This window comes from Falco rusticolus, chromosome 1 (assembly GCF_015220075.1).
Source record: "Falco rusticolus isolate bFalRus1 chromosome 1, bFalRus1.pri, whole genome shotgun sequence".
Lineage (NCBI taxonomy): Eukaryota > Metazoa > Chordata > Aves > Falconiformes > Falconidae > Falco > Falco rusticolus.
This window is the reverse complement of record NC_051187.1, coordinates 112,390,834-112,404,166: the sequence shown is the minus strand read 5'-3', so window position 1 is coordinate 112,404,166 and position 13,333 is coordinate 112,390,834. Positions and strand designations below refer to the sequence as shown.

Below are 13,333 nucleotides of genomic sequence, written 5' to 3'. Positions count from 1 at the left end.
ATGGTAATATGTTAAATTGTAGACTATAGTAATCTCATTAAAGAAAGATACGAAAGTACAGTAAATATCATTAAGTAGTAATAGATGGTTAGCTTACACATCAAAATTTTTGATTACTAAGGCGGAGAATTAAATTATATTGGGGTGGGGTGCATATTTTTTAATTCCAAATAATGAAGCTGAAATAGCTAATGTCCTAATACCAAAAGCATAACAGACACCAAATCCCCAAAGGCTATAAAAAGAATTCCCTGCTCTAAATAGTAAATAAAAAATACCGCCTAACAATTTGTACATACCATGAAAAGGAAGAACATCCACTTGAAATTGACTTCTGTAACAATTCAGATTTTTTTAATATAAGAAAAGGTTTATGGAGCTATGCATTCAGAATTATTAACAGAAAGATGAAAATTAAGTATATCAGAAAGTAAATATGTAGGTACTTCATACCATATATATAAGTACAATAACTTTCAGCCTAAGTAATGCAGTGTTTTTCATCAACTGTCTCAGTCTCTGACTGTTGTCAAAACTACACTTTAAACCTAAATCATGCAATCAAAGGTGGATGCATAACCTGTCAGTAGGATCCTGCAAAGAACACATATACTGAACTTGCTTGCTTTTGTTCAAAGCTACACTGCCACTTTAATACTACATAAAATTAAAAATTAATCAATTATAAACATCAAAGGATGACACAGAAAAAGTATTTTTAAATGAATGTAAGTACTGTAATAATTAAGAATCATAATTAACCCATAAAATGGAAATATAAATTTAGCAATGAACTTTTGGAACATTCTGTCCCTAAACATAAATGCAAAGAAAGCACTAAAAATAAAAATAACAGTGCTATCCTTATAAAAATGTTCTTCATACAAAAGCACACACACATGTGATTACTTCAAGCATAATCAGAAAAAAGCATTATCTTCATTAATCTTTCTGCTTTTCTTTCTAAATTAATTATGTTCATTAACAAAAAGTAATTCCAACCATACTTTATAGACTATTATTTATCAAAATGAAGTATTTCTCAACTTTCCTCTTTTATTTCAGAGCTGACCTAATGGACTGAGAGCTAGAAACATCTGGGTTTGGAACCCTTTCCATTTGACTTGCATCATATTGGAGAAATGATTACATTTCTCTGCAAGTTTCTTTCACAGTGTGCAAAATTATCTTTAGAAAAAAGATAATCATAATTATTTACTTTCTTTATCTTCTCAAGCTGATGCTATAGAATTAGCATAAAACCCTATGCAAGGCTATACATGTATTATACTATTGCTATGAACAATTCCCACAGTATTTTTGCTTTTGTTTATGATATCTCATGCAAGTCCCCAACAGAACTTACTCAGTAGTCTAAGGACAAATAGACCACACAGAGATTAAGAGGAAAAGAAAAGAGAGGATTTTATACAATTCAGAAGGGTTCACTGTGAGAATTATGAGGAAGTTACGATTGTACCAAGGCAGATTAGAGCAGCTTTCTTTATTTCAGATTCTTTTGTTATGTTAGAGATGCTTCACCTTTATAGAGTGTTTTAAAAATAGAAGTCAGTTGTGTATTGCTTGTACATTATCTTCAGTACTAAATATTGTTGAACTATTGAGAAATGAAAGCACTAGAAATCCATAAGACCAAACTTAGTAAAAACAACAAGTTACATAAAAAAAGAAAACTTCAGCTCACTGTGTTCTTCTTTATTAAAGTATGTCATGTATTTTATCTTTGCAAGAGTTTGATGAGTTTTTGCAAGTAAAATTCTGTTTCCTCTATACTTGCTAATAGTCATGAGAATCTGTAGTTTGCACCTTCCCATTAAAAATGTATTGTATTTTTTGAAATTATTCACCCCGCCTTTTATCCAGATCATGTCTTTGAAAGGAGGAAGTAGATAATAAATGGAATAATTCATGATTTCCCATTAAATATGAAACTTTCTTTTGCAGAGTTTAGAAAATGAAGTTCTACATAATGTACAGAAGTTGATTAGAACTTTTTTTAACCTTTTCAAGAAAAACCTTTCACATTACACAAATGCACAGAGAAGTTTCTTTAGGAAAGGCAAACCATTCACTTCCCACACAGTTCTGTTCTTTAGATCACTGCCTAATTACACTAAATAATATGTTTTTCAGGCCTGAAATTCACAGAGATCATTCAATTGACCAAAAAGAATGTGTGCCTCTAAGTGGTAAAATATCTTTTTGAAAGTTGTTTAATAAACATTGAATCCTGGTCATGGCAAGCAAGATTTTTAGGAATTATTCAGACAGAAAAAAATACATATTTAAATAATATTGTGAAAGAAATTTAAAATTTATCATCTAGATCAATAAGTGACTTGTTCCATCTCCCATTCTGCAATCAGCAGGGAGTTTGGATAGAGTGCCTTGATTTAAAATTTCTTTTACTATGACAGGATACATTTCTTCCGTTCTGATAAACCCTTTTCCATGGTTTTTAGTATTTAAAAGTGAAGAAACATCCTCATAAAATGTAAATCAGTTGACACAACATTCCACCCATTCTCAACCAGTGCAATGTGAACAAAGAGGGTCATAAGGTGCTCACAGGTCATATCCAAAGATTGACATCAGCAAGAACAGCAAAATCTTGCTAGGACCTGAACATGAAAGGAAAAGAACAGTTTAGTTATTTCTTCTTTTGCTGCTATGCCCTTCTTTACCTGCCTTGAGCTTTTCCTGTCTTCATAGTGTCTCCACAGAAGAAATGGAAGCACCTCAAATCAGTGCATAACTACAATGAAGTACTGCGCAATCAAGGACTGAAATACAAGAGAAAAGCAGAATCTGCACCTACACATTATCTGCCTGTGTCTGAAATTGCCTTTTGCAAACTTCCTAGTAATAGCAGCTTTTCCTCCTCCTTCCTTGCCTTAACCTCACACCAACAAGATATTTTCCTAAGCCTTACTCTTGGTAGTGTCCCTCCCCTGTCCCTTGAGACCCTCACTCCATAACACAGGAATGGTCAAATCCACCTTATAACACAAAATTCCCGAGCCTAAAATATGCATGTTCAAACTGAGAAGCCCCAGTAAAGAACTCAGGATGTCAAAAAGAAAACATGGCAATCTGAAAAGCTATCAATGAAAAAAGGTCCCAATCCATTCGTTGAGTCAAAGACTTCAGAGGTCACCTATGAAGTCACCTTACTAATTTATTTGGTAAAGGTGGCAGCTACTAAAAAGTCTGGATTAAAACCCCAATCAGCTATTTGTGTTCAGCTTCCTTAAAGAACTGGTCCATCAACACAAAAGACTAGAATAAGGACAAATAGAAAAGCAAATAAATCTAAAACTAAGTACCAAAACTCTCGTGATTTAAGTAACTTATTAACAGAGGACAAGATCAGAAGAAGTCCAGTCTAATAGCAGGGCTTAGCAGTCTGTCATGGCTATGATGAAAATAAATAAACCACCCTTCAGGCTAGGTCTTCTCCTCTCCATCAGCCCACAAACCCCACTCTTCTCTTTCAGTGGACTCTCCAGATCATTCTGGCCTCTAGTCAGGTGAAGAAGTTTCTTCCTCTTTAGTCTTGGAGGACAGACGGGGTTGACTATTCCAAGACCAACTAGTAGAAGTAAGGACATACGCAAGTGTATTGGGTCTGGCTGAGCCCTGTAGCAGCCCTCATAGTGCTGTGCTCGTGCTGGGAGCTAGAAAGGTGGTGATAACACACCAGTGTTTTGAGTACTGCTGAGCAGTGCTCGCACGGCATCAAGGCTTTCTCTCAATCTCCCTGCCCAGTAGGCTGGAGGTGGGCAAGATCTTGGGAGGGGACATAGCCAAGACAGCTGACCCAAAGTGACCAGTGGGATATTCCATACCATATGATGTCTGCTCAGATATAACAGCTAAAAGAAAGGAGAAGGAAGGGGAGGCATTCATTATTTAAGTTTGTCTTCCAGAGCAGCCAATATATGCACTGAAGCCCTGCTTCCCAGGAAGTGGCCAAACATCGCCTGCTGATGGGAAGTAGAGAATAACATCTTTTGTTTTCCTTCACTTCCACACACGCAACTTTTGCTGTTGCTTCATTAAACTGCCTTTATCTTGACCCACAAGGTTTTTTTCATCTTATTTTCTCCCCACCCTGTTCTGCCGGGGAGGGGAGTGATAGAGCAGCTTGGTGGACACCTAGCATCCAGCCAAGGTCAACCCACCACAGAAAGAAATCTTTTATTTACACAAACTGATCTTGAGCACTAACACTTAATCCCTCATTAATTTTCTGCCATCTTTTTTCCTTAACTCTACACAGCTGATACACTGAAAACAGCAGAAACATGAGGGGCAGGGCAGTAAATAACTTGTCACTTTTAATTCTCCCACTAAAGAACGGAAAAATCATCTGTCAGCTGGCACTTACAGAAGCTTTAAAATGGATGCCAGGTAACTTTTGTTCTGGACTTGCTAGCTTTGTGTAGAAATTCTGCCTCAGGAATTAGTGAATGCAACCATCTAAGACTTTTTACAGCTTTCAAAATTCAATAGTTCTCCTGTGTGGGCTTAATCTGTAAATGTACATGTTGACATCTGAGCTGGTCATCCTAAGGTCTCCACAAGCAATGGAGAGAAATAGGTAGTTCAAAAGTATAATTCACCTTACTCTAAAGCAGTTGGCTGAATCCTAAAAGATGGGGTTCAACTCATCAAATTACTTTTTCCATTTTTCCATTATTTCCATTGATTATACAGGGTGATTAACCTAGTCCTCTGGATCAGTTAATTTTGCAGAGAAGGACGCAGGTTTATGGAAGCAAAGAATTGCTACTATATTATATTCCAGTTTTCAGTATACAATCTGTGAAGTAGTTTAATGATTGATTTTCCCAGTATAAGCTGAGATGGCTGGCAAGTGCTCTGGGGGTCGCAGCCCACCTGAGAATGAAAGCCTTTGCCTTTTTGTGTTCCAGATAATCTTGAAGTGGACCAACCTTCCAGTGAATTCTAAGCAGAACAACCCACCATATCTCAAAAACATCTGATCGAATGCATATAACGTAATATTGTCTCCAGCCTGAAAAAGTCATATCAGAGCATGTCTTTACTAGAGACAAATCTATCAAGGCAAGCTTTCCGTAACTAACACACTGATCCACCACTCCTAAGACAGAAAACACAAATACATATTTTCTGCATATCTATTTCAGCCTATACCATCTCTGTATAATAATTTAGATGTCATCTGAGTACCAATGAGTCTAGAGTGAGGACACTAGAACTCCATCTGATTCACAGAAATACATTAAGTAAAAACACTAACATTTTTTTTGCTACTACTAAACAAAACTGTTCCTCTCATCAAAAAGATTTCAAAGTCTCTCTTTCTAATCTTTAACTCTTTTTTGATGATATGGTCATCTTTGGACAATTTTCATTTGTATGAAGAGGAGAGAACTGTTACTTAATCTTTCTGGCCCTGACTAAAAGATCAGGAAACAGGAATGACAGTATGAAACTCTGATCCATTCTAGACTCCAAACTCATTTGAAGATTCATCCCTGGAATCAATCTCTTGATGGAAAATGCCTTACTTCACAGTTCGTCATGAACTTTTGACTCTTACATCAGTTATAAGGACAATTTTTAATTTTTATTGCAACCTGATTTTGAGCCATTAATGATTTGGTAAGTCAAGACCGAGAAGAGAAAGTATCAGGGAAAGCACACTGAAGGCCAGTGGAGTCAGCCAACCTCCTCATAAGCTTACAGAAGCCTAATTCTGTGGCAAGAAAGCAGTCACATTCTGCATTAATGAGAACTTTTACTTTTTTTCCATTTCCAGTCTCCTACACAACGTTCACTTCTTATTTCAAGTTAAAGTTTTAGAGAAGGAAACCAAACAAAATCAATGAAAAAAACAAAGCAATATTCTGTTTTAAAATAATTAAAGCACTATCTTAAGCAATGCTTTTTTCCCCCTTTTCTATCATATCACCCTGAGACAAAAATTATTACAAAGAAAACAAAAAAAGAGAAATAACTCCACATTTTTTCTACAGAAAAATGAGATTATAACATAAGAAAACTTCACAGAATTATTCTCATTTGTGGAAGTTTGAACAGAATACAATACTGTATAATAGAAGAATAACTGCAACCTTTTTTTTCCTTCAGCTATGAAGAAGCTTATCCTAATTTTAAAGAATATTGTGAAGTATACAATTTTAGGGAACAGCCTTAAAGAATGTTGCTTGTTTCCATAAATGTGATACTACCCATACATTCCTTTATTTACGAGGTAATATATTTGTTAACCACCTAACATGCACCAAAAAGAAAAAAGAAAAAAAAAAAAAGAAAGAAAGAAAAAAAGGGTGTTTAATATTAAGCAGGAGTGTGGCTACAAGAATTTGTCTTGACAAAATAATGACTGACTTCCACATTAAACAAAAATACAGATATTTAGGTGGCAAAAGAAAGATAGCCTGTCAAAAAGAAATGCAATAGTCTACATCTGGAGTGGAAACACTATTTAAAAAACTATACCACATATTATAAGCCACTTCTCACAATTTTTAAAATAAAAACATCTGTTGTCAGCTGAGACATAAAAAGCATAACATTGATTTCAGTAAGATCATTTACAGACATGGCATTGCCTAACTTTATAAATTGGTTTAAAATTAGAGTTGATGCATTTAGTTTTTTGTAACTTGACTAGCCTAGCACCAATACAACTGTAGCTGCTAGTTTGTTACCATTTGTTTGCTCTCAAATGATTGTATCAGGTTTATAGAACAGCATTAATACATCACATACTATAGAAATTTTGTAACTGCTTAGCTATTATCAAAAGGTAAAATTCTGAGAATAATTAAACACACAGAACATGAACATAATATTTTTAAAGATGTACTTTAAAAATCTCCGTAGAAATAAACCAGAATACATATGATATTACCATTTAATCTTTTAAGAAGCTTTGAAAACCAGCATATTACAAAACAGTACGGAAACACTCTCCTTTGTGTAGACATTGCAAAACAGATAATAAAATTCTCACTTCATTGTGGATTTCCTTGCTGGTTTCCTTTTCCACAACCTCCAGACTCAGGGTTTGGATATAAAAAGAAAAATTGCAGAGGAGCTTGTTTGGTTTGGTTTGGTGGGGTTTTTTTTTTGGTGTGTGTTTTGTTTTGTTTTTCTAATAGCAGTAAAAGGCTGACCTGATCAAATCAGAGCTGTAACACACACTTTGTACCCCCACGACCTTCCTAAAATAGCAGTGACTTCCTGCATAATCACAGAGAGAACACTTCTGTCCCTAGCGTGGTGTGTCTACTGTGGAAATACACTCGGGCTAAAGACTGAAACAGGTCACTGGGAAGGCTAGTCCGTCTGCAACAATTGTAGCGTAATGACTACAGCAGCACTGCATAGCTGATGCAGAACGAGGGTGACAATAAGTGAGTGTACTTACTTCTGTGCTTGCTCCCTGAGGTCTGATACTTCCTCCTCTCCTCACAGAGCAACTATGCTACCCTTAATTCAGGGGACAGGACCTCTATTAACACAGCATTTGCTTGGGAAGGATCTGTTCCTTATGCTGGTCCAGCTCATGCAGAATGTGACCAAGTCACAGAGCAATCTCAGTTTCCTTCTCTTTAAGCAGGGAATATTTAAACTAGCTATGACACCTAGCATGATTATTATGATAGCATGATCAAACGTAACTGTCCCACATCAACCACGTGTACTCACAGAGCAGTAACATGGCACTTCCCACTGCCTCACCTAACTCACTTTCCTGTCACTGTCAAGCTGCTCTCTCCCACAGACTGTGACCATGATAAGAGTCTGTCTACAGAAACGAAAGAATAAATTGAACTTTGCAAACTCTAGGATGATACATTGAGAAGGTCCTGCCCAATCCCATCACTTAAATAATCTTTAGTCCATCATCTTTGAACCTGGTCTTAATTCAAATGAAATAAGTGGCATATGAGTTTGCTCTAAACAGATTGCTCTCCTAGATCATCGGACCAGATACATTATAATCTTTGTATTGACAGTCAGAACACTTACTAGCATTATCATGTTACCATTGTAAAAATAAAGGCAAATCGGACTTGTATCACAGGAAAGGAAAGCATGCCTGCTGAGTATTATATGGTTAGGTTTTAGGACAATGCTGAAGTTATTACCTCTCAAGTCAAATATGGTAATTTTTTAGATTTTCATTTGAAAGTTTGCAAGTATGTTCTTAGGCTAGGAAGGAAAAAAGAAGCATGTTTTGCAAGAAACTAGCCAGTCGAATTCCTGTCTGATAGAATATTTTTATGCTGCAAGTGTGATCTTGCAATATTAATTGTTAAGGTGCCTAGAGCCCTTGTATATGCATCTTTTTATTATTTAAATATTGAAATAAATAAATCATCTCACTTAAGCAACCAGCAATTCATATTTGTTAGAATTCTTTCATTAATTTTGATGGTGCTGAACCCCAGATCTGTTAAAAGACTCCAGAAGAGTAAGTCATTCGTAGTCTCTTGTAACTCCTAAATGTAAATACCTCAGCTGTAAGAAATCAAAAGTTATCTAGATTTCTTTCATTCACTGGGTTTTTAAATAACTAATGGTGTATTAAATGCTTCACCACAGAAGTCAGCACATGAGCTTGGCTAAATAATAATTCAAAATTACAGGAATGTGTATGTCAGTATACTAAGCTTCCACCCCAGAGGAGATATTTCACAGAGGCTCAGAAAAAAAAAAAAAAAAGAAAAAAGGAAAAAAAAAAGCAGCACAATTTCAAATGTAATTACTGACACAATATCAACAATAATGTTAAAAAGGTGATATAATACTTTGGTAAATATACAAATTAGTAAAACCAAGGAGTTAAATGCTTTGATATATTTAAGATCAGGAGAAATGAACCATCATTATTTAATATCAACTTCAATTTTTAAATGCCAAGTTCCACTAGAAAGGGTAGGGCCTAGGGGACTTTAAATTTAAATGATTATGATGACTAGAAACAAAGGAAACAATAAACTTATGGATGTTAAAATGCCTCAAAAAAGCCAACTTACGCAGCAGCTTCTTGTTTTGACAACCCTTTGATATTCTTCGCCAAATAATCATCTATGCCATCTTTGTCTTTGATCAAATGAATCCTAAATTTAAATGAAAAAAATTAGAAGAAACACTGTGAGGTGCTAACATATACTTCTACAGCATGTATAATATATTAGCATTGCCAAGTAGAGCTAAATACTGAAATATTGAAAAGTAATATATCAGACATTCTATAAACACATACAAGTATCTTTTTAAATTTTTTGGTCTGTAGCTATTACAAATGTTTATTTCTGAAAGAAAACAGAGTTGGTATTACCTTTCAAGGACCTGGTTAACTGATATTTCTGTCTAAACTAGAAGAAATGGTTTACTAGCTACATCAATAATAATTGATTAAGCTATCCATATTTAAACTGTATTCTAAACCAGAACCATTACATTTTTGCATTATCAGTATGGACCAGAGTGGTCCAATCTTCTTTGTATTTAACTTTTTCAAAATTAAAAAAAAAAGAAAATCAACGAAAAAAAATCCTAAACCCATCTCAGAATGTTTTCCTTAGTGCAATACAGACTTGTAATACTGCTTTCAGCTTTCCACAGTTTGAGCAGCATATTGCAAAAGGTGGCCCACTAAGGGGGTAATCCACTTAAATAAACAGCAAATTTCAGGATGCATGGACCTGATTTTAAAATTTGAACTGTACATAATTTCACCTTTCACTTGAGCCATCACCTCTTTACATCTCCACTCTGATCCACAAAAGATGCCTTGAATTTTAAAGGATAATATGCACTTACTGATCATGTGTTTAAATAGATTCTGATATCCCAGCTGTAGAGGATATCATCTTTACAAAAGTAATGTGAATTTATTTTTATTCTTCTTTAAAAGAGCATAAAGATTGTCTTGTTAATCACTCAAAGATAAAAGAAATTCAACATTAGTGTTCCACATAAATCTATTGCTTTCCTCTTTCTCTGTCAGTATTACTCTGCTGCCTTTCATTACAGGGATGAGAGTAAATTCTTTTCATAATGTTAGCTAATATAAGCATCATGCTCCTTATTGCTCTGAGAATACCGAAGACACTTCATGAAGTTCATTTAAATGAAAACAAAATAGCTAGAGCAACGTAGAGATATTTTGACATGTCTGTATTTAAAACAATGTAATAGTGAAAACTTCCAGCACAAATAGGGCATTTAAATTTGTTCCAGAATTTACTACTACTGAGCTGCACCAACAGAGGCTTACGCTTTCAAGCTGCACATAACACAATCTGTATGAGCTGCTGCTGACCATGCAAAAGGTAAACCTTTGGGATATTGCCATAAAAAGTCAGTTATAATCAATATCAAAATTTTCACACCAAAATAGTCACAATTTAGGAAGTTAGACAATGTCATTAGAATAATTAAGAGATTAGGTAATTATTGTATATTTTAAACTGCTGTATAACATATTTTAAGATAGAGTAAGTTTATATGAGGTAATAGAAAAATTGAAAAATAGTATCTCTGGGTAATTAAATATGAAGTATTCAGCAGACAACACAAAAACCTCTGTCTGACCTTTGTACTTTAAGACTGCAAAAATGAGCTTTCTGCAAAAATCAGTAGGACATAGAGAACACACTAGATATGGAGGTGTGAGGAGGAGGAGGGGGGAAAAGTCCAACCCCCCAGACTGAAACAGTCAACTACAACAAGCAAATTCCTAGGCATTCTGAGGTATCAGCTTGCTGCAATTTAATCTACACTGCAGTTAAAAATCATCTCAAGCTGGAACAAAGAAATACCCAATGCCTTCTCATCTTCACAAAAGTATTTTAATAAAAAACAATCAGGGGAAAACCCCCTAGAATCATATACAATTTAGAACATCACCTGCTTTATATTCAAGGCATAAATCTCTGAGCTGTGATCGGTAACACCATCTAAGTTAAAGACAGCTACAGCCAAGGGGAAAAAACAAAAGCAACAACTTGGAAACTAGTTACTGTTTACGTAAGTTTTACAACATCCTGTATTGGACGGATGCAACTACAAACATGATTATCCATCATAAAGAATTTAAGTTACTAAAAATAATAAATACTCACCTCATCCTGGCTATTGTTATTAATGATGTTAATATAGCAACAACACAGAAAAGATGATACATAGGGAAAAAATACACAGCAGAAAATTCCATCAACTCAAATAATCATTGTGTAAAATGGCTCGTTATATGCAATGAGAATTTTTTTAAAAAAAAAGTCATTAACATGAAGAACTGAGACTGTGACTTGGAATGGATGTTGTTTCTTAATAGAGAAATGAGGTGAAGATGGCACTGGCTAAGAGCCACTGTTTCTTTGCTTCCAGAAGTTGTCACTTGTTTTTCCTAAACTGTTTTAGCCTTATTTCTCCAGTTTTTCCATGATGACTCACTATATTTCATAAATAGTTTATAAAAAAAGACTGCTACACCTGTAAATTAGTTCCTATTTAATTTTATATTTCTCACTTATTTAAGACAAATATATTTTAATCCAACGGACATGTACCCCCGAGTTAGTATTTTACACCATGCATCCCTATAACTATTTCTGTTACCAGTCTACACAGCGAAAATATCGTTACTGGTTTTGGTCGAGAAATAAACATCATTATAAATACACCTGGCTTTTTAATCAAGGAAAGAACAAAGTTGCATAAAGGACCAAACTGATTCTCACATAACTTTCTATCCCCACTGCCTATTCTGTTAACTCAGACTACCTTTCTCAAAATTTCCTATCAAAAAATGGCAGACTTTGTCTTGCTGTAATCACTAGGCATGTACAGCATGGTCTAGACCATTACAGAATCACACATTTCCTTTCTGCAAATAGCTGCAACTTCTGTAGGACTGCTGCAGAATTATGTTCTTGAACATGAACCTTCCCAAGACAAGGAAAGAAACAAACCTCCTACCGCTGGGGTGAGCTCTCCAGCAATGTAGTTACTGGAAAAAGTGATGGCTGCAGAGTATGTCTCCAGCCACAAATTTTTTTTTAAAAAAAGTAACTGTAAGACACCACTGCATGTCCTTATTCTATCAGTGTATGAGAGGACACCTATCAGAATGAGTCCCTCAGAAAGACTGGGTGCAAGGATACTGTGTTTTGAGATTCTTACTGCTTTTAGACATGGACATGTAGCTGCTGAACTCTGAGGTGCCTCAGACCTTTCAGGCAAAGGCTAAGGGGAATGCTAGAATCAGGGGAGGGGTGGGAAGGGGATTAAAAAAACAAAAAGAGGAGAAAGGAGAAAACAACCACAATTCTTTCTGAAACAAAGGCAATTTCAAGAAAATGAGCACAGCAGAGTAGTAACTGAGATACCAGTACTCACTGAGGGAGACAAACATGTACAGATACAAGTAACAGAGTGCAACATCAGTGCAACGGAATAGAAAGCCATGTAGGCATGTGCAAGAAGATGGCTTGGAAGTATTATGTCACTGTTGTTAACTCTCTCAATTATTAAGTACAGGATAAAGTTTTTCAAGCCAGTTTTCTTCATTGTATTTTAAGAGACATGAAAATGTTTTGTGCTTGTAATGGGAAAAAAACCCACACCTTGTTTTTTCATCCAAACCAGTACATTTTCAATGACCTACATTTGTATCAATGCTAAACGGAAATAACTTCCTACAGCTCTTAAAGAGGTATTGAAAAACTAGGATGAAATAGCTACCTTAAACAGAACAAATTTCCTATTTTGGGTTTTTTTCCCTTTTAGTTATGAAACCACCCTAAGTGAGAATTTCCTTGCCTATGATTTTTTCAGTTTTAAATATTACAAAAAAGCAAACATAATTTCTCACCTTGGCATAGCTGATCGAAGCTATTCGCAGTAAAAATGACACTGAAAGAAAAGAGGTACGTACCTTGCAAAGTCTAATGAGGGGCAAACAGTCTGCTCTATGAACCTGGGATGCTCCCTTGGGCTTTGTAGGATTGCTTGAGGCAATACATTCATTTTAACTAAAACAAACAAACAAAACTAATGTTACTTGAAACAATGTCTTCACAGTGATGCAGTTTCTTATCCTCCTTGTGCTTCCCAGTCAACTTTCTTTCATTTCCAGTGCGTTATCTGTGAAACCAGATTCCAGTTCCACACAAATATTTTCAGGCCTCATCATTAATTCAGTAGGACATAACGCATAGGAACGGTCATGATCTTACTTTCAATGGTTTTCCCTCTCATTGGAATGCTTTCATTTGCA

The 13,333-nt window shown here is 35.2% G+C and overlaps 1 protein-coding gene across 1 annotated transcript in view; it reads right to left on the bottom strand.

Annotated features, from left to right (window-relative positions):
* Positions 1 to 13,083, bottom strand: part of TTC29 (tetratricopeptide repeat domain 29) — a 134,675-nt gene extending 121,592 nt beyond the window's left edge. Inside the window, exons 1-2 of the mRNA XM_037396523.1 lie at positions 12,992 to 13,083; positions 9,084 to 9,167 (exon numbers count right to left, since the gene is read on the bottom strand). Coding sequence (XP_037252420.1) covers positions 9,084 to 9,167; positions 12,992 to 13,083 — 176 coding nt within the window. The remainder of the gene's footprint in view (positions 1 to 9,083; positions 9,168 to 12,991) is intronic.
* Positions 13,084 to 13,333: the final 250 nt, after the last annotated feature.